At 40.2% G+C, this 26,443-nt stretch overlaps 2 protein-coding genes across 6 annotated transcripts in view; one reads left to right on the top strand and one right to left on the bottom strand.

The window, feature by feature from the left end:
- Phyhipl (phytanoyl-CoA 2-hydroxylase interacting protein like) overlaps window positions 1–15,506 on the top strand; it is a 35,116-nt gene extending 19,610 nt beyond the window's left edge. Inside the window, exons 2-5 of the mRNA XM_005360156.3 lie at window positions 2,533–2,729; window positions 4,380–4,554; window positions 7,971–8,088; window positions 14,029–15,506. Of these exons, the coding sequence (XP_005360213.1) occupies window positions 2,533–2,729; window positions 4,380–4,554; window positions 7,971–8,088; window positions 14,029–14,563 (1,025 nt within the window). The 3' untranslated portion in view covers window positions 14,564–15,506. The remainder of the gene's footprint in view (window positions 1–2,532; window positions 2,730–4,379; window positions 4,555–7,970; window positions 8,089–14,028) is intronic.
- Fam13c (family with sequence similarity 13 member C) overlaps window positions 15,064–26,443 on the bottom strand; it is a 98,696-nt gene continuing 87,316 nt past the window's right edge. For 2 of the 5 annotated variants that reach the window (XM_005360159.3, XM_005360157.3), the window contains 4 exons: window positions 22,149–22,244; window positions 20,664–20,860; window positions 19,290–19,391; window positions 15,064–16,571 (listed from right to left, as the gene is read on the bottom strand). In XM_005360159.3, coding sequence (XP_005360216.1) covers window positions 16,448–16,571; window positions 19,290–19,391; window positions 20,664–20,860; window positions 22,149–22,244 — 519 coding nt within the window. In that variant the 3' untranslated portion in view covers window positions 15,064–16,447. Of the gene's footprint in view, window positions 16,572–19,285; window positions 19,392–20,663; window positions 20,861–22,148; window positions 22,245–26,443 lie in introns of those variants that run through there. The other 3 variants (XM_005360158.3, XM_026785751.1, XM_026785752.1) reach the window with 3 other exon arrangements.

Raw genomic sequence — 26,443 nt, 5'->3', positions numbered from 1 at the left:
CCAAAGGTATTAGTGCTATAACCCCACTTGGCAAAAAGTGCAAAGAATAACTATACTAAAAATGACAGGTCCTAAAAAGTTTTAGTAAGAGTCACACCCACTCCTGGAAAGTAGTGTGGCTTCTTTGGAAAAATAGTCTTCTAGTTCCTCAGTAAATTAGAGCTAGCATCTGATCTTCTAACTCTTCCCATTCCTAGGAATATACACAAGAGAATTCAATGTGTGCACATACCAAACCTTGTATGCAAATATTCATAGCATCAGCATTTGTGATAGGTACAAAGTAGAAACAGCTGAAATGCCCATCAGCTGCTCAGCACAAAGAAAAGGTGGTCTAGTCATACAACAGAGCCCTGTTCAGCAATAAACATAAATAAATGAATAACATAGCATAGATGAATCCAGAAAGCAATATATTGCTTGAAAAGAGGAGATCATGAAGAACCATGTGCATTGTTTACAGGAAATGTGTAGAATAGATCATCTGTAAAGACACATGGCATAGTACTGGCTGCCTGGTGCTGAGGGAATAGGGCAGGGTATAAGTAAAGATGGGGTAGTAAGATGTGAGGGTTTTTTGTTTTTAACAGGGACAAAAAAAGGATCTGTGCTTCATTGTAGGAATTGATGTACAAATATATAAGGCACTTTAAACTTACTGAGAAAGCCATATGTAAATATTCTTAACATAATCTGCCAATGTTTTTGCCCTGCATGTCAAAAAATGCTGTCATTAGGAACTGCTTGTGAAATATTTTTTAAAGTAGCATTCATGTTTGGATAGAAAAAAAATGTATTAAATCATGTATTTGGTCTGCACTCGGTATTACTGATCAACACAGTAGCAAAAATATGTTAGAATCATCTAATATTTAAAATATTATGGCCAGAATTATTTTCTTTTGTGTATATAAATGTTTCACTTCCATGCATGCCTGGTGCCCATGGAGGCTACAAGCAAATCCCCTGGAATTGTAGTTCAGATGGTTGTGGAGTACAGATTTGCATGTTGGGCTCTCTGCAAGAGCAGTGTGCACTCTGAACCACCATGCATGCCATCACTCCAGCCCCCAGAATTACTCTTACAGTCATGTCTTCACTAAGGTAGAAGAGCTGATTACAGATGCACACATGGCAGAGCTGAGATGGACTGAGTGCTTAGTGCATGATGGTGGGTTTTGCTTGCTGTTCTGTCAGTTTTTATAGGCAAAATCTCTCTTTTTCTGTCATTTATTTCAAAATCTTGTTTAAAAAGTGATTTATGAAGTACGGGAAGGGAGATTTTAGCTTAATTCTTAACTTCTAAGCAAGTAAGAAAGCTTCATGAAAGTAGTTAATGTTAGCCAGGCAGTGGTGGTGCACACCTTTAATCTCAGCACTCAGGAGGCAGAAGCAGGCTGATCTCTGAGAGTTCAAGGCCAGTCTGGTCTACAAAAGCTAGTTCCAGGATAGGCTCCAAAGCTACAGAGAAACCCTGTCTCAAAAAATAAAAACAAAAAAAAGGAGTTAATATATTGATTTTGTCTAAAATTGGGCCTGTGATAGTTTTTAAATTTTATATTCTTGACATAATAAGAGCTTTATAATGTCCATAGGAAAAATATGATTTGATCAGAGATCTCCACATTTTAATTCAGGTGGTATGTCCCTTCAATTTTAATGAAAACAAAGCTTTTCATGAGATTTGTTACGGTTATTAATTTTAGTTATTAAGTTATTCACACATAGCAGAAACTTGAATGGCAAATATATCTACATTTTCTCTTTTTGTCCTTCAGCCATTGTGTTGTACTGCTAGAAAGGAGCTAAGAGTTTCTCCAGGTGACAGTATAAAGATGATTCATGGTTTTAATGACATCAGTTAGCATGGCATTCAGCCTTTGTCTTTACCCTTGTTTATTATTTCAGCACTCAAAATTCAATTCATCAAGTATCATAGAGAAATGATTACAATAAATACCTTGGCAGAGTAAATGAGTAGGCTTTAGTATTATTCAGTATTTGTACACTGTTTTTCTATATGGTATTTCCAAAGTGAAGGAGGAGGAGCAAGTTCTGCCGCTTTCCATTGCTACCTCTTAGACTTCTCTTAGACTTCTACACAAGCATTGCCATCATTTGACTGGGCCACTTCATTTTCAGCACTTCTGGGTCACCATCTGGGTTAGAATACCTGTGTTACTTAGGGTAAGCATTGACTTGTCATGTAGAAATAATGGTCCTTTGAGGCTTTTCAGCAAGATCGTAACCAGACAAAGCTGATGTTTTACAGGCAAGATGGATCATCAATGTGTTTCTATAAGTCAGAGATTAGGAAATGGAAATACAGCAATCATAGGAGTGAACTTGCCTGCTTTTTAACTGGTGATATGGCCTTATAAATACCTTTCATTATGATGTGAATTACTTCATGAGCAAAATGGAATCTTAGATTTAGTACTTTTGAATTCAGAAATACATATACCACTAAAGACATTGAATACTGGAAAAAACTCATCAAAAGCTAATTTTCTATGCATTATTTTCTGGCAGGTAACAAATCACAAGACAGTGGCATAGCAGAAATGGAAGAACTCCCTGTCCCACATAACATCAAAATAAGTAACATCACATGTGACTCCTTCAAGATCTCATGGGAGATGGACTCGAAGTCAAAGGACCGCATTACCCACTATTTCATTGACCTCAACAAGAAAGAGAACAAGAATTCTAATAAATTTAAACACAAGGTAAACCCAGTGAACATTTACAGTCATTGCATCTTGAAAACATTTTAAATATCAAGACATTTTGAAAGAAAGAATAATTTTAATGACTTAGATATTTGACATTAAGAAACAAAATTATGTGTGATTTAAAACTTTATCCCCATAATAAAATTTTGAAGAAAAGTGAAATACCATGTGAAAGGGTAAATCGCGACTATATGCAAAGATAAAAATAGCAAACTTTAAGTCATTAAAAGAAATTGATCCTGTGCTATCAGGATAGTTCAAGATACAATCCGCTTATAAATCAATTATATAAAATTCTACAGAAATGAAGTCAAAACCGGCTTGGGGAGGGCAGTGGAGTTTGAAGGGGATAGGACAGCTACCCCACTCAGAATTCAGTTACTCCATGTAGACAAAAATGGCTAAATTGTTTACCAAACCGTAAAATTCTTTCACTGAAGCAGAAGGGAAAAAAGATGCCATCAGCTCTGAATAGTTTTCCAATGAAGCACCCATTCTTCCCTGAATCAAACTGATTGACTTATAAAATTGTGGGACTTTGTTTAAACATATTAGGCCTTAAAAAATGCCCTAAAAAGTAAAATTTAGGGGGTGCTTTATTTTGTTTGAAAATTACTAACCTTCACATGTTGTAATATGTAACATTTACCTGCTGTTTCTGCCGTCACCCTTTGTGAGACAGCTCTTCCTCCAGATGTGGCTGTTAGGAGTAACCATTTCCTGGCTCGAGTGTTTCTCTTATGCTTCATTGCTTTTACTGATGATGAAAACAGACATAAACATGATCTTTGAAGAAGATAGTGTTACTCAGTCTTAACCTCAGAAAATTCAGTGCATTTTATGTTTCTGGAAATGTCTTTCATGGTTACAGAAACTAAACATAATGAGGATTTACATAGTGCAGAATACTATTCATTGGTCATTATTATCAAATTCCAGTTTGGTTTTGGGTGTTCTTTTTGAAGAATGTTTGATATGCTTCACATTAAAAGATGACGACTTCAAGGCTTGACCTCTATTTCACCCATGAATACCACAACTTTGAAAATGTAGTGAGTGTTCAAACAGCAGGTAATCAATTGGGGGTCAAAAAGACCTAAGCTTTCTCAGACGCCATACTTTTATGAAAGTTACCTAGTACGAATGTGAAACAAATTCATCTGTTTTAATATTTACTTTAAAAGCATTCTCTCCTTTACATACTAAACAGTTAGTAATGAACCCCTCTAGTAAGATTATCAAGTCATAAGAATCAAGCGAATATATTTTTAACTTAGTAGACTTAGTTCTTTTATGCTCTTTTTTAAAATCTGTATTGAAGAAGATAGCATGTACAGGAGAAAACAGTATGTTATAAATGATGATTAGAGTGCAGGTCCTTTTCTGTTTCTGGATTGTAGGATGTGGAGCCTGTCTCTTGTTCTTCCAGGGCCTTAATTTCTGCATATAGAGAATAAACATGTAAATATAATAATTGTTGCATGTTCTCAAACACGAGCCCTGCTCTTAGGAGTTTAGGTTCCTCTCTATTATTTATAGTTGATGAAGGTTATTTTATAGCCTTCCTGTCTCCCTAGCTCTTCCTTGCCTACTTTTTCCTCCCCTTTATTCTTTACTGCCTCATCTCCCTTTTTATCTTCCTAGGATGTTCCAACAAAATTGGTGGCAAAAGCGGTTCCCTTGCCAATGACTGTTCGTGGACACTGGTTTTTGAGCCCAAGGACTGAGTATACAGTAGCGGTGCAGACTGCCTCAAAACAAGTTGATGGTGATTATGTTGTGTCTGAATGGAGTGAAATTATAGAATTCTGTACAGCAGGTAAGGAGCTGTGGTTTATACTGATTAACGTTCGAGAAAAGCTAATCATCAACATACACTTTTTGTACCTACAAGGCGAGTAAGCATTGCATCAGAGGTGTGGTGCTGTTGGTAGCATTGCTTAATGGGTATCGTATTGGTTGGAGGGAGCTGAGTTCTCAGAGAAGCAACTTAAGTGGTGGTATCAGACTGCCTTTTGCTGCATGTGTAGTTTTTTTCAAAGTGAAATAAAAACTGATGCAATTTCTGAATAAAGTTAATATTCATGGACCCTCATCCTGTAAAGAGGGTGTTCATATCTATTTATCCTTTACTGTGTCATTTTCAGAGATATTGAAGGAAAGAAACCAGAAACAGCACTTAGGTTAGAGATAGACCTAGGTAGATGCCCAGCAGAAATATTTGTTATTTTTACCTAAGTTCTGGAGGAGCTTGAAAAGGCTATTTATAAACTACTGCCCTGTTTGTGCATCTTTGATTCATCACAAACTTCCTAAGCGGTCATCTGTCTGAGAAACCTGATGTGGAGGGCCTGTTCTCTGCTGGAACCCCACACTCCATTTGAGTGGTCCAGTATTTTCATGGAAGCGCTGGTGTTCTTTCCTCCTGCTCCTCTGCCCACTCAGTCACACAGAGTGTGTTTGTTGAGTGCCCTAGAGCACTTTTGCCATCCTCTCCTTTTGTCGGTTAGGATGGGGCTTTACTGATTCCTCTTTACCTGGATGACATTTTTCCTATTAAACAAATTCAGAGAGGGCTAGGGAGATAGCTCTGATGGTAAACTGCTTGCCTTGCATGCATGCGGACCTGACGAATCCCAGAACCCACTTTAAAAAGCCAGGCATGGTGGCACATGCTTGTAATCCAGGCTCTGGAATGGCAAAGGCAGGCAGATCTCTGGGACTCTGAAGACAAGGAGCCTAGCTTCTTGGAAAGCATTAGGCCAGTGAAAGACCCTGTCTCAAAAAATAAGGTGGATGGCACTTGACACTTGAGGTGACCTCTGGCCTCCACACTGTGCACATACATGTGCTCAGCTACAGAAAAAAAATTAGAAAGAGGCTGTTTAACATGAAAGAGCTTGTTGAAAACAATCTAGAGAACAATTCACTCATCAGTTTCCAGGTCGCTTTGCAACTCCCGCATCTGTGGCAAACCTCAGATAAGACCCAACCCCTTCTTACATGGCCACACACTTGCATTCTTTCAGATGCAGCTCATGATTAGCTACTACTTATCCTGGTATCTGTCAACTCTAAGGGTGTGCTAAGTGGCCGAAAGTCTGTCTCATTTTGGTTTTATCTTCATGCCTCTTTGTTTGTTCTATGACGAAGCAGCTAAGAATGTTAACACTCTTGACTGCCAAAGATTTCAGTATTTGAAAACAAGGTAAAGTTTCTCACAAGTACCATATTTGCTTATATTTCCCTATATCTCATGGATTATAAGAGCCCCTGTTTTACTGTATCATAAAGAAAATTGCCAATTAAATATGGCAATGTTTTCTTATTGCATTTATTGTTAGGCAGCATCAGAGATGTTAAAATGTAAAGAAATAGTGTAGGATAAGTTAAGTATAATTATGATAGTTTGGTAATCAGAAGTGAAACAGCTAAAGATGCCAATATTGTATTAACAGCAAGCAGACCTCTCTGGAGATAACGTCCCTGTGTCTGCTCTATCACGTTGGAATTCCTATCCTGCCCTGGAATCCACATCACATTTAGTCCTTTTCCTGAATCCCTTTTTATTTGTTTTTATAGCACCAGGAAGGTTTGTGGGAGGTCCTTCACCTTAATTTTTATCAATAGAGCAAGATCCATACCAATGCAAAGTATCCATCTCTATAGTATATCTGCATTAAAGGGTTAAGTCAGACATACAGACATGCTGTCTTTTGATGCTGTGCTGTTGTAGAATAGCCACAATCAAGAAGTCTAAATTGGAATGCTCTGAATCTGAACCTTTTTAAATATGTATGTATGAGTGCCTGCACAAATGCCTGTGCGTTAGTGTGGGGTGGGGCAGAAAGGGGCATCAGGTCCCTGTAACCACACGGTGCTCACATGTAGGTGTTGGGAATTGAACCAGGTTCTCTGAAAGAGCAACAAGTGCTCTTAACTGCTGTACCATCTCTTCGGCCCCTGAAATCTGAAACATTTGAGCACTGATAAAAGTGCCCAGAATATTTTAAACTTTGAAGCAGTTTTGATTTTTGAAATAATAAAACCATTAAAGTATATGCAAATATTATAAACTTCCCAAACTCAAAATCTGAAGCACTTCTGGTAAGTATTGCTAGTAAGTAGAACTCCACCTGGAGCACAAGCATTTTTCTGTGTAAATACACACAAAAAATATCTTGGTATTTTTCCACTCGAGGGAGCTACATAATTTATCTGCCAGAGGCTACTTTGTACCAAAATAAAAAAAGGCTGAAATACTATAACTTCGTTAGCTTAAAGAAGGTCTTTGGTGGTTCCAATACACACACACACACACACACACACACACGCACGCACGCACGCACGCACGCACGCGCGCGCGCTCTGATGCATAAGCTGTCAGGTGAATGCATTTTCTTTTTTACTTCAAGCAATAAAAGGAAGTAAAAGCATGTTTTCATAGAGCAATCTCTATGGCTTTCTCATTTTTCCTACATCTCATAGCATTTGTGCAGAATTACGAGGAAAATGACAAGTCAGCTTTTAACTGTTCTACAGTATTTCTCTATAAATTACCCTTCTTTATATTCATAGTTAAAAGATGAAGAATACTTGCTGTTCAGGTTTAGCAAGTGGTCCAGAACCATTTCCTCTAAGTTTTATCTATGCCCTTGAGTAGGGGTGCTGGTGTATAGGGGTGCTGGTGGGTAGGGATGCTAGTGGGTAGGGGTATTGGTGGGTAGGTGTGCTGGTGGGTAAGGTGCTGTGGGTAGAAGTGCTGGTGGGTGTAGGTACTGGTGGGTAGGGGTGCTGGTGGGTAGGGGTACTGGTGGGTAGGGGTATGGGTGGGTAGGGGTACTGATGGGTAGGTGTGCTGGTGGGTAGGGTGCTGTGGGTAGAAGTGCTGGTGGGTGTAGGTACTAGTGGGTAGGGGTGCTAGTGGGTAGGGGTGCTGGTGGAAGATGTGCTGTTGAGTGCCACTTGCTTGGCTGTTGAACATGGTTGCTTCAGAATCTTTAATTTGAAAGATTAAAAATTACAAGAATATTCTAAGAAATAACTTGAACCACAAAAAATATTTATATAGAAATAAAAATAAGCCACAGAAAGACAACAAATTTTTTCTTGATACCTTCCTATTTGCCAAGTTTAACTCCCTAAAGATGTGTATTAATAATTCCTAATTTATAAAGCATGTAGCTGGCACTTTGGGTACTGTGGTCCTCAATAATCGACTTTTAAATGTTTCAGATTACTCAAAAGTTCATCTAACACAGCTGCTGGAGAAGGCTGATGTGATTGGGGGACGCATGCTTAAGTTCTCTGTGTTCTATCGGAACCAGCACAAAGAGTATTTTGACTATGTTAGGTAAGAATCACTATTATTTACTTGTTTGGGTATCTTGACTGCATGTGTGTCTATATACCACATTCTCACAGAGGCCAGAGAGAGTGTAGGGTCGCCTGGAACTGTAGTTACAGGTGGTTGTCAGTCATCACGTGAACTGGGAATTGAACCTGAATTCTCTAGAATTGCAGCAACCATTCTAATCTGCTGAGCCATCTCTCCAGCCCCAAGAGACATAGCCTTTTAAAATGACATAGTACAGTGGTTCTGAACTTGTACACACAACCCAAAGTATCTGTTTTGTTTTGTTCAGGCTGGTTGTGGCGGCTCACCCTGATGGTACTAGCATTTGAGAGGATGAGTCAGGAAGGTCACTTTGAGTTCTAGCTCAGCTTAGGCAACAGCCAAGAGACCTGTATCGAAACAACAACATAATAAAAAAGAACTCTAATCACTTTAGAGTTATAAAGGATTTTTTTACTTGAAAGCACTATTTATGAAAACAAGAACTTCTTGTTTAATTTTTACATACTTTTCTAATTTCTTGGAAATCAAAATCATGTTTCAAAATGAGCTCCAAGCTGTGGCGAATGCAGTAGCACTGAGAAAGAAATGTCTAGCATATGTGTTGTAGAAGAATTATTCCTTAGTCACTTTATTCACTACTGAGGTCATGAACCTGAGAGAATCAACCTGTGAGGAATGCTTCTGCCCTCCTGCTGTCCAGGAAGACATGGGGACAGGCAGTGCAGCACTCTTAGAGCACCAGACAACTTGGTAGACCATGGCCTGAAGTGCTATGCTAGCCCCTCCTTAGGGCCCACCCCAGGGACTCCTTCCACTAGCAAGGTTGGTTCTACCACGTGCTCTAACTGCGCCACCAGCTGGAGACCAAATGTTCAACCACAAGAGCCTGAGGGCATGTTTTCTATCCCCTTTTGAACAAAAGTCAAGTGCTTTGTTGTGCCAGGTATTTGTATGTATTTTGATGAAAGGCCAACATATCTATCTGCCTTTTGTTTGAATATCTTATAAATTCAAATTTCATTCTGTTGTTCTCTTAACCAGCCTAAAGACTATATAATTTCTGGTGGATGCCATTCACTTAATTTAAACTGAATGGCAAATTATTGTGCTTATCAGCTGCTAATGCAGAATGACTTAGTATATTCAGCAAGAGAAGTTTCTATATTTTTAGCATAAAATTTGAAAACCAAAAAATTTCCACGCTTGCTGCTGCCTCCAAAAGAAACACATCAACAGAAAACAGATCTTGGGTGTAGGTTCGGGTTCCTGGGATCCTGCCAATGACTGCTGAGTGTGGCCACTGGAGGTCAGTATTTCTCTAGGATTTTTTTGATCCTTCCATGGGAAGAGCCTTTCTATAACTATTAACATTTGCTTAATTCGTTCTCAGAAATGTTTCCAAAAATACAAAAAGTTAGCATCAGAGCACCTGGAAAAGGATAAAGTAATTGTACACATTACATGATTTAATTCCAGCCCATAAGCATGAAAAATGTGTGTACCAACAACAGAATGTACTTTTGTTTTAATTCCAAAAATAACATCTAGTAAAACCCATGTAAATTATATCTTGAAGTATTACATACAAATACAGTTACTAGGGCATGGGTAGACATCAGCATTTTTTAAAGCCTTATTTAAAAAAGGAAGAAGAAGAAGCCCTTTCTCAGCTGGAGATGGAGCTCTGCCAGTGTGCTTGCCTGGTGTGTAGTGGTTGAGGTTCAAACCCCAAAACTACAAATAACAACAACAAAAAAAAATACTTCAGTCTCCTATGCAGTGAACTTTAGTAAGGACATTTACTTCTATGGTTCTTGGTTTTCCTTTTAATTAGTAAACTATCATCAAGATACATTTCCTTGATTAGGATCCCTTTAAGATGTTATCTTCAGAATGCTTGATTGGCTATGAATGAATCTCACAATTACCTGATAATCTTCACAGATCATCATAACTGAAAAAAATCATGGATAAATTCTGAACTAATTTTGGTCTCGTCTAAAAAAAAATAAACAACACTAAATGAGCATGTCCTTACCTTGAATGAAAATCTCTTGCTCCCTCGCCCTTGTTCCTGTTCCCTAGTTACCTTGGGTGTCTCTCTACCTGGTGCTTGGTAGACCCGTGTCGCAATTCCTGTACTTTTGCTGCCAAACCATTTGTTGTCCTCTTAGTTGGTGTTCTGTCACTGAAAGTAAGACACATTTCAAAGCTTCAAGTTCTGCGTATGTTCCCTACTTTTATTATTCCATGGAGATGTACTCATAGGGGCACATAAGTACCTGGGGTTTGTAGGAGAGTGAAGTGAGGTGTATCCATTTTGAAGAGCCAAAATAAAAATAGATAAAGGCTTTCCTGTTCCTCCTCCCAAGGATAATTTAAAATCCTCAAATTTTTGTATAAAATACAAGACCATGAAATGAAAGAGGAACTTGGCTCAACTAAAAACCCTGAAAAAATACAGGGTTAGTTCTCTGTGTCTCCATTTACCCCATATGTGCTAGACTGTGTGCTAAAGAAACTGGCAACCTAGAAATGCCCATGGTGCAGATCACAAGCACAAAAGGCCTGGCCCTTCACCTGAAGGACCAGGAGAAAACTGCTGCATCCACTTCAGCCAAAGCCGTGGGTGTGTGGGAATCAGTCACAGGCTACCAGCAGAGGCCAGTGGAGTCTTTCTACCCTTGTAATTACTGAAGACAACTGGAGAGAATGATCTATCCCAGCCAGACTGTGTTCGCTGAGTCCAGTGGAAACTTGAATTCTCACCTTAATGTTACTGGATACCTAAAGGAGAATTTAGATATTCTTCCTTATCTAATAATAATAAAATGACCCTCTCTAGTATATAGTCAGAAGGGCCTACTGAAATATTAGATTTAAATCAGACCCAGAGTCTCACAGTAGCCCAGATCCAGACAATGAAATTCATCAATAATCAGTAAACACAGAACCTGGACAAGGAAGGAATACTGAAGATCAACACAGCTCTAACTTATAGAACATACAAATAGAAAACTTTTGATAGGCAATTGAAAACACACTGGGAACAAAAATGCACAAAGCAACATGAATGTTTTTAGAACTGATTTAAACACAGTATGTGGACAGTAACAGTAGGAATATAACACAGCAGTGGGTGGACTGGAGCAGGACAAGAGGAAAAATACCAATAAACCCGAAGAGCAGATAGATACTATGCAAACTGAAAATAAGGATTGTCAGATACCATGACTATGTGGACAGGAGGGTGGGGCTGAGCCTCATGGCGCTGGAATAGTTCCAAAGGTCATAAACAGCATATGCCTGTGAATTTTATCTGAGAAACCCCCAGATGGAATAAGTTCTGAAGAAATTTATTCCAAGGCACATCGGAAACTCCTGAAAACTGAGTGAAGAAGACAATTGGAGTTGGAGAAAATACAATCTTTGCTCCTGGACAGCCCACTGTTTCTCACGAGGCCTCCCTGTGAGGTCGTGTTTCCTCGAACCTACATTTTTAACAAGCTCCATTAGATAGTTGTCAGGTGGAGGATTCTGAGGCCTGCTGCTGTTCTATCTATGGTGGTAGGTAAAAAGCAAACAAACAAAAAACCTTCCTTACCGGAGTACTACCTTGGATTTTCTATTTATTCTTTAGCATGCTGGTAGGCATCCAGCAAGAAAAAGAAGCACTGGGGAATTCTGGAGAGAACTCAATGAGACTTCCTTTTATGAAAGTGGAAATGGAGTTGAGCTACTAATAAGACACGAAAGCAACCTGCAAATATCAAGATGCAGTTTTACTCTTCTTGAGAACGGAAGGTAGTCCCGTCACCCACCCAGCAGCAGTAGACAGAAGCCAGCCTTTCTGGAGCCACAGAGTTCAGACATGAGGAAGTCAGGAAGACACCCAAGGCTAGCCTCCTCTGTGCCTTATATCTGCTGTGTGGTGCCTCACACTGGGAATTCAAAGAGAGGAAAGTGTCAAGGAACTGGATGATAGGGTCTCAGGTCACAGAGAAGGCAAGGAGTGGGCAGTGGGTCTGGCAGCAAATGAGACTAGCTGGCGCTGGCAAACAAGCTGCAAGAAGTAACCTGTGTCTGGTCTGGGTTAAAATGGCCAAAACATAAGGTACAAAACACTTCCGCCCAGCCTAAGTAGAGAGTAAAAGTTCTTAATTTTAATTACTTCTAAATAACAAGAAATATAACTCTACAGGCTCCCAAGGCAGAAATAGAGATTAACCGTGAAAGTCTGTCTTTTGGGTCTTCACTCTAATCTCAATTTGAAAACATGTTGGGCCTTCCTTCTAGGGCTTTTGCTATACAATTATATCTAAAAGGGTTAGGTTCTCTTTTCACATTAATAAGTAATGTTTCACATTAATAAGTAGTTTTACCAATTTACATTTAAAATATACGCCTTAACAGGTTTTTTAACTGTCTGTCTTCTGTAGTGTAAATGTACTGTCACTTGACCTGTGGGTCTTCTGTGACCAGCAGTCAATAACGAACATTCTGTTATGACAGTTGATAAACACTGTGTAATAAAAACCAGGGCAGTAGAAATTCCGTCTTCAGCCAAGTGTGGGATTGTGCCAGCACTTGGGATGCTGAGTTGGGAAATTCTCAGCTTGAAGCTACCTGGGGCTTCAAAGAGAGACTTTGTCTCAAAAAAAAAAAAAAAACAAAAAACAACAAAAAAAAACTACTTCTTCAAAAAAAATAAATTCCACTTCGTTAACTACTGAAACTTGTATGATGAGAACATTTGTTTAACCATATCTCTTAAATCTTACAGGCTTTCTTTGTTCTATTCTTTTGTTGGCTGCAAGACCTCCTAGGTTCAGAAATTCTATCCTCATGTATCTTGGCAGCTTGCCATTGTATTAAGTATTTTGCACAATGTTTCTGATTGATTCTATTTCATGATTTTATTGGAAAATCTGTTATGCATTGAAATTTATTTCCTTGTTGTCCTGCATTTTTTATCTGGATTCTAATGAGTTTCCTTGGAATCCTCACTTTGATTTGTTTTTCAAGCATTTCATATATTATGGATTGTTTTCCTTTGGAGTTACTCTATTTCATTTTTCTCAGTCTGTGCATGTGGAAGAAAGTTAAAATTCTATGAAACATCTACAGTAAGAACAATTTTTCACTCTGACATCATTCAGATGGCATAGTGAACTCATTAGGCTAGTTGCTTTTGAGTTTGATCACAGAAGTGAAGGGTAGTCTCTGATTTGTCTTGCAATGATGTCCCTGCTATCAGTGGTCTAGCCTTCTGTGGCTCATTAGGGAGTAACTCCACAGTCTAGCACTGATGGTACTGGATCCTGTGGAGAGGACAGTCACAAGGTACCCCAGAAGGACAGGAGACTCCAAGAGTTGACACCACCGCTGCTGTCTTCAAACCAGAGTATGACGGAGACCTTCCTGTAGTCTCTGAGACCAGAGCACAATGGAGATCTTCCTGCAGTCTCTGAGGATGAACGCTGAGAGATGCCTCAGTCCATGGCAGCAGCAGCCCAGTTCTGGGGTCACCAGACAGGATGGACAATCCTTGGTAGATAGCACACATTTAAACCAAGTTCTACTTAGCAGTGTTCATATATTCAATACTTAGTTTTCTTTTTAATGTCACTTATAAAACCCCTGAAGTTCAAATGGAGCTAATTTCACCTGTAAGATTTCTAATTGCAGTTCAGTTTTTCAGTCAGTCCAGGAAATTTATTTCATTGTTAAGGACCTCCAAGGCTTGTAGATCATCTTTATCTTAGGTCCAAGGCTGTGGTAAGTACTGTCAAAAGATATATTACCCTTGGTCTGGTGAAAGTCGGGCCATCCAAGTCTTTAACAGTAGGTAGAGATTGTTGTGCTATTCAAATCTGTAAATCAGTAAATTTCCCACTATTGTACTGAGCAGTGGCTGTCTCCTTTCTCCCGCAGAGAACACCATGGGAATGCCATGCAGCCTTCTGTCAAGGATAATAGTGGCAGCCACGGCTCACCCATCAGTGGGAAATTAGAAGGCATCTTCTTCAGCTGCAGCACTGAGTTCAACACAGGGAAGCCACCCCAGGATTCACCGTATGGAAGATACAGGTTTGAGATTGCAGCAGAAAAACTTTTCAACCCCAATACTAACTTATACTTTGGGGACTTCTACTGTATGTACACTGCTTATCATTATGTGATTCTTGTCATTGCCCCTGTGGGATCACCAGGAGATGAATTCTGTAAGCAGCGCCTTCCACAACTCAATTCCAAGGATAATAAGTTTCTAACCTGTACGGAAGAAGATGGGGCGCTGGTGTACCACCACGCCCAGGATGTCATTTTAGAAGTCATTTACACTGACCCCGTGGCTCTTTCTCTGGGCACCGTGGCAGAAATCACTGGTCATCAGCTCATGAGTTTGTCTACTGCAAATGCAAAGAAAGACCCCAGCTGCAAAACCTGTAACATCAGTGTTGGACGTTAACGCCACTTTGGTACCCTCCCCTGCAGTGTCTTCCCATAGGAGCATTGCCCTCTGTTGTTCATTTTCATCACCAGATGTCCCACTGAAGCATGCATATGCCGCTGTCACAAAAAGCAAACTATCATTCAGAGCCTTTCTGTGTCTCTTCTGGCCCACCCTGTCCACCACTTCCAAGGATGTCCCCAAGTTGTCCTGACACTTTGTTTGCCTAGATGCTGCAATGCTTTTATGTTTCCTTTATGCCAAACATAACAAGACAGTTATATAGACCGCTTTAGCAAAGTACAAAATAATGGCTTCTAAATGGTGTTTAAATATGCATCCATTTAATCTACTGAATAAATATTGGGATAACTCCAAACCGCATGAAAGGGTGTAATTGCAGCATGAGTTAAATCTTAAAGCCTAGATTGTCAGCACTTCCACCTTGTTGTTTGACAGTGTTATTTATGTTATTTATATTAGCTAACAGGAAAGTTACTGTGCTTCAACATAATAAATATAATAGAAAAATATTTTATTTGTATGTTGTATAAAATATTTACAATCATATAGAATATAGTTACATTTTAATAGCAATTGTATACATCTCACGAAACCATTTCCCTTATCAAAGATGTAATTTGTAAACCTTAAATAGTTGTGTATCTGTCCTGTTACAAGTAGATGACTTCAATTAAACAAATTTATGAAGGCCGTTACTCTGATTCATCAAAGATTTAAAACATCAGGTGACTACAGAGAAAACAATATGCCTCTGATATAGTCCGCTTTTGGAATCAGTATCTTTTTCTGCCCAAGCAATATAAAAAAATCTGAGTTTCTTCAACACCATGCTTAAAAATACAGAAAACAGAAATAGAAACAAAGTTGAAAGTGAGAAAATGTCTATCTGTTACTTGATTTTACAAAAACCAAACCCAATAAATGTGTTTTAAATGAATGGAGAAAAAGCTGGATCACTGAAAAGCAAATAAAAGGTGTCTTGGTGATTTCCAAGCTTTTGACCCTGTGCAGAATGAATGCAACTCAAGAAAGCTGTTTCACTTTATAAAGTACAGACCTTGGAACATTAGGAAAGATGCATATTTCCAATGGAAAAATAGTTATATAATCTTAGTGTAGGAAACAAGAAAATTAGCAATAATACTATGGTCACATTGAGTTATTATACTGCAGACACACCTATCCAAAATACCTATTTTAAATTTTTAATATTTTATTTTAATATAAACATTTGTCAGTTATAGACAAAGATAATTCACAAAGTACATGCCATCCAAATGAACTTTGGTAACCAGAAATGTAACTGTTCAAATAACAGATCAGATAATGCACTATTTTCATGTAGAAGTAAGAGATTAGTGACACAGTCGGGTGTACTTTAGGGTGTTTAGAACGCCTACAGACATACAAGACAAGGTAGTGGATGTTGTCTCGTTTAAATTACCTTCTTAACAGCTGTTTTTCTCCCTGGATGAAGAGCAGAAGTTTTCCTTGTCTCACAGTTAATTTCAACCCTGTTCTTTTCCATACATCAATGAGGTCAATCTTTAGGCACGAATAAACCTTCCCTAGCAGGTAGTCTGCCTATGTGTTATTTTAGGTTTGACAAGATATTAGATTTTTTTGAGACAATTACATTTGACTGTGGATTTCAGTTTTGTGTGGAGTAGGGTGAATGCTTTTACCGATCCCAATATTACCTACTATTTCCCTATTTAAATCCCTTCTCGTGTATGATTACACTAGCTCTTCCTTTGTAAAAACAGCTAATACTATCTCTAAAGTGCTCAGTTTTCAGTACATCAAAACTACTTAGCAAGAACAATAGAGGAAAATAAACTTGACTTTATCTTGGGTGGAACTGATCAGAGCCAAACCTCAAATAGTTTTGGCCACGTCCTGCTTGCTGATGAGGACCTCCAACAGTCTCAGTTTGGCTTTTATGTGCTTGTATTCATAGTACTCATCCGCCATTGGCATCCTGTCTTCCTTCTGTGGACTTCTGCAGAAAAGAAGATACAGTCTATTAGTAGATACATGAGCCGGGTCATTAAAGGTCCTTTCGTAACTGACAGGGGACTATAATGTCCACATGGTGCATGCATGTGTGTGCATATGTGTGTGTATGTGTGTGTGTGTGTGTGTGTGTGTGTGCGTGTGTGTGCCTTCTTTACATCCCTTTAGCCTCAATCTCTGCTCCATGTCTTTAAGTAACACTACCCTTTGCCAGTGTGTTGTTGCAAACGTGAGGTCCCATGCTCAGGCACAGAACAATGGCGCAGGTGAAAAGGCACAAGCTAGAGCCCCCTCTGAGGAATCCCTTTTCTGCTCATCCTCTTTCTTGCCAGAGTTCCATGCCTGTGCAAAATGTTTGGCTCTTACAGTGAAAACATTTTAGAAAAAAACATCCCGATAATACTGCAGATATTTGATTGCACGAATAGTCCATAAATTTATAGTGACAAAACCCTTCAGAGGCCGTCTTATAAACTTGCAATGTTTCCCAGCAGTTAACCCTGTTTCTGCTGCTGTGCATAGAGCTTCTGAGCTTCTCCTTGAGAGATGGAATCCATAAGTCTACATAGTCAAAATTGGAGCCAGTGAGATGGCTCAGAGGTAAAGGTGGCTACTACCAAACCTGATGGACTGAGTTCAATCCTTAGGACCTACAAGTTTTGATCCTTAGACAATCCCAATTGTCCTCTTGCCTCCATATATATGAACATACACACAGTTTCAGTTGCAATATCTTTTGCATACCAATTGAAAGACTGGGCTGTGTATCAGTGCATAACTTTGGTATATGCACAGTCTACTGTGTGCTCTTGTTCTACTGCCATGAATGTTTACAGTCTTTCTAAATGTAGAGAAAAATCCATTCCCATGGTCATTTTAGCTTTATCGGTGGTTAAATCTTAGTAGTAACAGTCTTAGGAAAAAAAATATTAAAGTCTATTTCCTTGCCATTCAACTGGTTGAGTTCAGTTTTAATAAATGAGCATTTTCCTATTAGATGACATATCACCACAAGAGGGCGCATTACTTCACATGGAGCAAGCAAGCACAGACATATCTAACGTAGGCTTAGGAACTATACGTACAGTAAAACAAGCTGCTCCTTGAGTGCAGTTAAGTCATGAATAAATTGCAATCATGTTCTTCTGCAAATTCCTTCTTAGATATATGCTGATGAATAGATTTTTATATACACACAATCAATGGCTATTACCAAGAACAGGCAGAACAGTTAAGCCACCTTGATGCTAAAAGGCATGCCAAATACTACTACTGATAGATCCTACAGGCAGGACTGCCAGCACACCGGAACCTCTCATACTCTAAGGCAGACTCCTGTGTTCAAACAGGTAAAAATGTCATTTCTTCAGGCAACTCAAGGTAATGAGAAGACTGTATGTGTCTAAAACCTAAGCAACTTATTTTTCATGCACTGCCTGCTAAGATTTGAAATCCTGAAACCAACTCAAATACTTGACAGAATAAAAAAATGCCAACTGAATAATTTTAAAGATAACTTTAATGTAAGTCACATATGAACTCAAAGCACCTCGTCAGCCTGTTACTTTGTAGACCTACAAGTTTCTCACCTAGTAAGCCCATTGCTAACGGATAGCCCTGGAAAATAGAAAAGCTCTCCCGGATAGTGATGCAGGCAGGCTAAGCATGGATGTCCCAAAGTGCTCTACCACAGTACCACACCCTCACAGCAGCCTGTGGGCTGACAGGAAATGACAGCAAGGCACGATCAAAAGGCAGTTGGGAAATCATGCCCAAGCTGGTGTGGTTAGTAGGAAGAACCTTTCAGCTCAGTTCTGCCACTTGGAAGTTCTGTGACTTTGGGAGAGTGATATGCTCGTAAGAACACCGTACCTTTTGACATTACACAGTATTGTAATATGTAATTTTATTTGTTTTGTTGTTGTTGTTGTTGGGCCATTTGCATTGCAATCTTCTGGCAGTTGCGGCAGGTTGGGAACACCTGGCGGAGGGTGGGGTGTTTAAGACTAATGCCCCATGTCACAGTCATGGCTTCCTAACTTATCCAAGGAGACAGAGAATGTCACCTCGTTTGTGTAAACAGAGACTGAGGACGGCTAAGTACATTGCCTCGTCTCCAAAAGACACTAACATTCCTCACCTGACTACATATACAGTTTTGTTGGTTACACTGAAAATTACAGGGAATTAAAGAGGGTATAGTAACAGCTGGGTGGAGACAGAAAAACATAGGAAGACAGATGGTCCAACTAAATATTTCAGGGAGAGAAAAATAGCTATGAACTTTTGACTAAAGCCTGGAATAAAACAGAGATGGGTGGTGAAGGTTAGAGGGGACATTGAAGGAAAGCATTCATGTAATACTTTGAGAATAACTCATGGAACTAAAAATCTTAGAACAAGGGCTAAAAATTAAGGACATTTTAAGCTTAGTTAATTTTGGTAGTTGGGATGAAGTTCAGACATTAAAGCATTTTCAGAGCTCGGCTGTCACTTTGCACAGACTGATGCTAACACCTGGCAGCTATTAACATCGACATCCCAGGAAGCATCCCTCACAGTGTTACCATGGTATACTGCATTGTCCAAACACACGGTCTTCAGCTAGGACCGACATCTTATCCCTCTCCTACAAAAGCAGAGTTCATTCTGAACCTTAGTTCTTTAGGAAATACTGGCATAAAAAAACTCTGCTCACGCTTACCTTCCTGTCTGTTTGAAAAACTGCTCTTCAAATTCTCGCAGGGCTTTCCGTAGCCTCTTCTTGTCAGCCCTGGTCTCCCGGAGATGGTCAAGAAGGACTGGCCTGTGTCAGGTGAAACACAATTGCCGTTACTGAGCACCAGCCTGGCTGAGCGATCACGGCTGCATTAGATCAGCAAACTGGGCACAGAATGACTGGGGAGTGATCACGGAAGAACGTTCCGAGTAAGCCTGGCCCACACTGTAAACGTGGCCTCAGTGCAGATGCAGCACATAAGCCTAGTATTCCCTGACATGAACAGGGTCACAGGCACAGAGAAAGAACGGTGTACTGCATCTGCTGTGAAAAATGGTGACAGTTACGGTGAGATAAGAAGATCATAGGACAGAGAAGGCATCTAAGGAATGGAATACACACCAAGGTTTGTAAAGATAGAGTGACAAGAGGGAAAATATTACGTCCTTAGAGCGAGGGGAGAAGGACAAAGCCTTTGGAAATGAAACCGAACCCAGGGAAGGGCTGACACTCCATTGCAGTCTACCTCGTGGTAGAATCCATCCTTTCAGAGACTGAACACTGAAGTTATATACAGACATTTTCTATAAGTCAAGTCTATCAATTTCAAAAATGCCCCCACCCGCCTAAATTTAGAAATGACTTCTTTACAACGACCACCCAAAGGTTGGAGAGAATGAGAGAATAAAGAAAGCTATATTCTCTTTTCCCAACAAGCTAAACACTGCGTATTGTCCTTGGTTTTACCTCATTTCCATCTGGGACACACATATAAGCATGTTAAAGAAGACCTCATAGTGTGGGATGTTACATACACACTATGTAAACCAAAACCAAAAAGGCCACATGGTCAAAACATATGCCAAGCACTGGATAACGGGAATAGTAAGGCAAATCCAGACATCTCCTGACTGAGACAACAAAGGCCCCACTCACTGACTGGTGGCAAAGGTCATTCCCCATCTGCAACACTATGTCTTCTGAATATAATAAGAAAAGAAAGGGAAGAAAAGAAGGGCTCTGGCCACTGTTGACCCACAAAGGATCTTACTCCTTTGGGTTCAATATTCAAAGATCAGATCTCCTTTGACACTGCTAAGGGTTACAAGGGTTACTAGTGCCAAGACACAACAAAAAAGTAGGATCGAAGTAATTGCACATCAATACTTATGGCATGTGTAGGGCTTTCCTGTGGCTCTTTACAGCTCTGCCTTCTGTAGTTTCCAGTTAAGGCACTTTCAGTTCTATTCTCTGCGGGAGAACACAGTTTAGTCCCTGAACAGATGTTGAATTGTTAATGTGCAGGCAAGGTACCCACGCCAGGGGTTTTGAGAGGCCACACCCAGGCTGCTCACTCACATAGTGGCCTCGTGTAAGTTGGACATGGAGAGAGCTGGTTGCTTCCCTTCTTTCTTTTCATCTGGTAGGAGGGTCCTCATAGGCTCTGTCTCAGAGTAGGTGAGGTGATCACCAACAGGAAGGCGAGACACTGGATCTGGTAAAGAAGGTTGTTGGCTTCTCTGTGGACAGTCCTCATCGGAGTCCTCTTCCTCCTGCTTGTCACAAGCAGAGTCAAATAGTCACAGAGTGTTACACGTCTCTTGAGAATTTAAGAGGACTGCAAGACCCTACAAGCTCATAGACAAGCCTACAGCCAGTAGACAAGCCTACAAGCCAGCAGCCCATAAGGCTACTGAGAACTGGAAGAGAAACTACCAAGAGCCCTTGCTCATTTTCGTTAACAACCTGTGGAGCAAAGATATATCCATGCTGAGCTACAATGCTTCCCAAGTTTGTCTATATTTGCTGGTCCAAGGAAGACAAACAGGCATTTGGGATATGGCCCAGGTTGCACTGTGTAGTCAAGTGGGTCCTCCCTTCCCCGAGACCTCCTGCACTCCAGCTTCACAGCAGAAATACAGGCTAAGGCAAGATGCACTACAGACACCTTATCCAAAAATTGTTCCCTCAGACCCAGAGCAGGCCACAGTCAATACAGAGGATGGTAAGGATACTCAAGTTTAGAGAGGCCCCTTAGATGGCCAAAGAAGCTGTAAGTTACTCTTTAACCTTTCTGGTAATTTGACAGCAAAAAAAAAAAAAAAAGGTTTTCTTGAAATATAAGAGTCATATTCCCCTTTAAATTATTCTTCTTCCTCAAAGGGAACATTTTAGACAGAATTTATCATTCTCCTAACATCCCTTAAAATACAGACTTATAAACATACTTAAGTAGATTCAAATTCATATCTATTTACTTAAATTCATATTTGCTGCTTTTTATACTGATATCTTGAGTAGCTGTTTTGGAACCGACGGAGTGGATGTGTGGTGCTTCTGTCTGCCTATAAATTTATTTTTTAAAAATAGCCTCAGTTTCTGTACTTCTATTTATTGAGATAAATTTGCTTATATCTAGTATAGTGTGATCAGATGGAACCAAAGAACGTCTCCGTATTTCAAAGAGTGCACTGCCAGTTTTATTAACCACCACACACAGAACAGAGATACTCTGTCTTTGTCTAGCTATGTTAAAAATTAATAGTGCCACACTGAAACCCATTGTGTTTTTCTGCTCTCCCAAAAGGAAGGCAAAGAAATGAAATTATGTCAAGAGTGGCCCCAAGCATGCCAGTTTGATATGTTTTAGTTCATAGCAGTTCTTGCTAGATCAATGTTAAGCACAGTACTAGGTTAGGGAAGATGACAGGAGCTTGTGGGGTCATAGTATACACAGCTAGGGAGGCCACTTGGTAACATTTGTGCTGCTATGACCCAGGGCTAAACAGCATAGGTGCAAGGTGCCAATCAAGGTTTCCAAATCGTGCAGCCATCTTTACTTACAATCGTTGGGATCAGGGACGGTGTTGACAAGATTTGCTTGATAATCCTGCATCGGTCATACAGAGGCTTTATAAGGTTCTTGTCTTGCTTAGTTACCTGAAAAACAAAATTAATCTGTATTCTTTTATTGGTCAATATTCTCCCTGCACCCACCACGTGTTGGGGATCCATCCCAGAACCTGTACAAGCTAGATAAGCACTCTACCACCGAGCTATAGTCTATTCCCTAAGACAGTATTCCAGCAGCTCTCCCCTGCCCCCCAAAAGTCATGTTTTGAAACCCCAGAGGATCCCAATACTTAAACAGCAATAAGTAAAAAGGAAGTCATATTTTAGGGGAGGGGGCCTAGAAAAAAATCCCATAAAGAACGGGGTGAGTATAGAAAATTGGGCCATAAGGCTTTGTGAACAAGTCTGCAAAATATGAGCAGTGGGTTGAAAGTGAAAACCAAGACCTATCACTTTTTCTTCCAAACATCTATTCTATGTGAACGTTTGTGGTTACATTCACAAATACCAGTTATGTCCAGGCCTCCATTATTACATATGAAGAATGGATACTGTCTTACTAGTTAGTTCTCACAAAAACTTTAGTGAATTGAGATAAAATACTTTGAATCCTGAGTTTCCTACCCACATAACAAAGGGGTTAGAGTTTGAGAGTTCCTTCCATGCTGCTCCAAAGACAGACAGGTATTTTTAATTGGCTCACTGAGGTTCCAACCACAACAATGCCAAACATCTTAGTGTACTAATGCCTTCTGTGCCCACCTGCTGCAGGACTCAGTCCTACACACCACGGGAGCAGGTCATGGTTCACATAAAAATTCAATGTCTCTCTCTACTGCTTATCCACATATCTATCCAAAGTGGCCAAACCCATCTTCTTCCTAGTCCCCCAAGCCCTGCCCCATGTATACATATACTGTCCCATGCATTAATCTGCTATATATCCATTACGTACAGCTGTCCCTCCAGTTTCAGCCAATGGTTGATACTCATCAGGGCAGGGGATGGGAGGGGAAAATTCACCACGGTCACCCATGGGTCTTTTATGGAAGTACACACGACAACAGGCTAAATAGCTCTGCCTTCCAAATCTTCCTGGGACTTGAGACAAAATAGCTCCCCGGTGACACTTTTGATGTTCCATACCCATGGCAGCTACACGCCGCATTGATCCATGCTGATCTTCCTTTTCTATGAACCTTTCTATTCCACTCTCTGGACCTTAACTTTCCTCTGTCTTACCTGCCCAAATGAAAACTTACTGAGGCCCAAGATACCACTACATATTTAGCTTCTCGCCTTTATCTTCCACAACCCTATCCTGATTGTTAAATTTATAAGTGAAAAGAACTCTACTTATTAGTGATATCTCTCTCTCTCTCTCTCTCTCTCTCTCTCTCTCTCTCTCTCTCTCTCTCTCCTTTGCTTTTCAAGACAGGGTTTGTCTGCGTAACAACTTTGGCTGTCCTGGAACTCATTCTGTAGACCAAGCTGGCCTCAACCTCACAGATATCCACTTTCCCCTGACTTCTGAGTGCTGGGACTAAGGCCCGTGCCACCAGTGCCTATTATATTATCATGTTATATGAATTTATACACAAACCCCAGACTGTAACCTCAGACTCATTGGTATTTTCAAGAGAAAGATAATTTGCTGCAAGGGCCTTTTAGTTTTGGTTCATAACCTTAAGGGCCTTTAATTTTCTAGCCAAATTCACTCTTTAAACATTTTCTTAACATCTTCAGACATACACGTGCACACACAGACACACACATCCTGCTAATATGTAATCCATGGGATTTCACTACATTTTAAGAGGAAAAATATAAATATAAGTTCAGAAAGCATTAAAATAGTATTTCCCTTCAGTACCTCATTCGGATGTATATTCTATAGAAGCACTGGCAAGACAATGTACTTAAACGCTGGTCTCTTTTGAAATTTGATTGTGGTTTTTCTATCTACTATATTCCCCAGACTCTAAGAGAATCCCAGAAGGGAAAAGCAATCAGGACATCTGCTGCCAAATTCTATCTTCTAGATAAAAGGTGGAAGCTGCGCCCAGGAAGTCTCAACAATATGGCTGCCTAAACAAGACCTGGGCAGTGATGACACTTGTTGCTAGGCCAGCATGGATGAGGGGAATCTCATATGGCTCCACCCCAAGATAGAGCTACAGGTGATTAACAAATATTGAGGGAGAATTAGTCTGCTCCCGGGATGGGCCCCCAAATTGGCCAAGTGGTCGGCCCTAAAAACATGCATATAAGCAACACTAAATGGACTTGGCATAAGGTGTGTGTGTGTGTGTGTGTGTGTGTGTGTGTGTGTGTGTGTGTGCACGTGTGCATGTGTATGCGGGTGTGTGTGTTAGGAAAAAGAGATTGTGAGTTTCAGAGGGAGCAGGAGAGAGGCAGGGACATCGTGGGAGGAACTGAGATTGGGGGAGATAATGATGTGACTATTTTCATAAAAAATAAAATGTTTTAAATACACAAATGCAAAGAAACCTTGAAAAACAAAAATCATCAAGAATGAGAACGCTGCTTTAGAAAATGATCCGCCCCAGATACTAGATGAAAACTGCAGTGTGCGTACAATCAACTCAAGTCCTCTTTTTTTTGTTTTGTTTTGTTTTGTTTTGTTTTTCTAGACAGGGTTTCTCTGTGGCTTTGGAGCCTGTCCTGGAACTAGCTCTGTAGACCAGGCTTGGTCTCGAACTCACAGAGATCCGCCTGCCTCTGCCTCCCGAGTGCTGGGATTAAAGGCGTGCACCACCATCGCCCGGCTCAACTCAAGTCCTCTTAATGCTAGTTCTGTTACTCCTGGATCATTGCTGATTAGTCCTCAAAGAGAAAGGAGCATGTGATGCCAGCCCACATGTGGGCCTCAGACACACATGGAGAAATATTGAAGGCCCTTGATTCCTACAACTAAAAACATCGTTTCCTGTCCCTCCCTATCCAGAGAGGGAAATGTCAGTGTTTCACTTATCTCCTTGAGAGAAAGCTCATTTGTGGGGATGAAGGGGGAGTGGGGATGATTGTATTTCAAGTTGCTGTGCTTTCCTGAGAAAGAGGCCACAGCAGCTGTTCCGTGGGGAAAGAAACAAACAGATGGATAAATCTGCTCGAACTTTCTTAAATAACCTCCTGACCAGGGTCAGAGAGAAAACATCTGGGCTGGCCACTTGGTGACAGTTTGAAATGCCAACTTCTCAGGATGCAATGCCACCCCTAAGGATGGGAGCTGCATAGGAAGTAAAGAATTTTTAGCATGGCAGAGAGAGCTAGCTGCCAACATATCCGACCAAATTATGTTTGTTCGAGTTATTGCTTCCTTAACTTCCTCTTCCATTTAACTGAGGAGGGAGGGAGGGAGGGATAAACATTTGGGGTTTATCTGTGCATACTGACCTGGACAGCAATGCTCATCACCCTTGATAGCTCTCTCTAGCTATTTTATGTGGACAACAGTAACTATCAGCAAGCCATATTTTACTCAATGTGGTTCCTTTAGTATGTAACTAAAATCAAATGATATTTTTGGAGTATAGGTAGCCAGCAACATGCAGAAGTAGAAACAGAAAATAGGTTTGTTCCCAGTGATTAGCTCTTAAAAAAAAATCCTAAAGGGGAAAGAAAATGGCTGAGTGACAATATCTAAACTAACCAGGCTATGCTGTAGGGGTTCCCAGCTTCAGTATGAGCTCTGACTATAACACCAAGGCAAGAAATTCCCCTGAAGTCTGGGAGGAGGGGAGAATCACTCGCCATGGAAATCTGAATTGTCCATGTGGTTTGGGTGTATGGCAAGAAGACCAGAGGAAAGTTATCTGTCCACTCAAGCTTTAAGAACCTGCACTTGGCAAGATGAGCTGACATGGCAAGGGTTGTTGAGGAAGCAGGGAACTGGCTAGATGTCCTTTAGTTCAGCCGTGGTCTCTGGACTCATTGTTAGTAATGACCCTATACAACCGTATGCCTCCCTCTGGTTACACTTCTCTGGAGCAGTACTGGAATATGGTATCAAAGCCTGCACATCCCACTACAGACAGCCCCCATCTAAAAGGCCCCGGCTCTATTGTAAAGCTCTTAGGTCTGTTTGTAGTGGCTTCTGACACTCACTAAGCCACTCAATAGATATTTTGTTTAAAGTAAAAGAATTTTGCCATTTTATGCAAGGATGACTTCTATTTATTTATTTATTTATTTATTTATTTATTTATTTATTTATTTATTATGTATACAATATTCTGTCTGTGTGTATGCCTGCAGGCCAGAAG

Source organism: Microtus ochrogaster, linkage group LG2 (assembly GCF_000317375.1).
Source record: "Microtus ochrogaster isolate Prairie Vole_2 linkage group LG2, MicOch1.0, whole genome shotgun sequence".
NCBI lineage: Eukaryota > Metazoa > Chordata > Mammalia > Rodentia > Cricetidae > Microtus > Microtus ochrogaster.
Note: the sequence above shows the minus strand (reverse complement) of the source record. Positions and strands in the feature narration are given on the sequence as shown.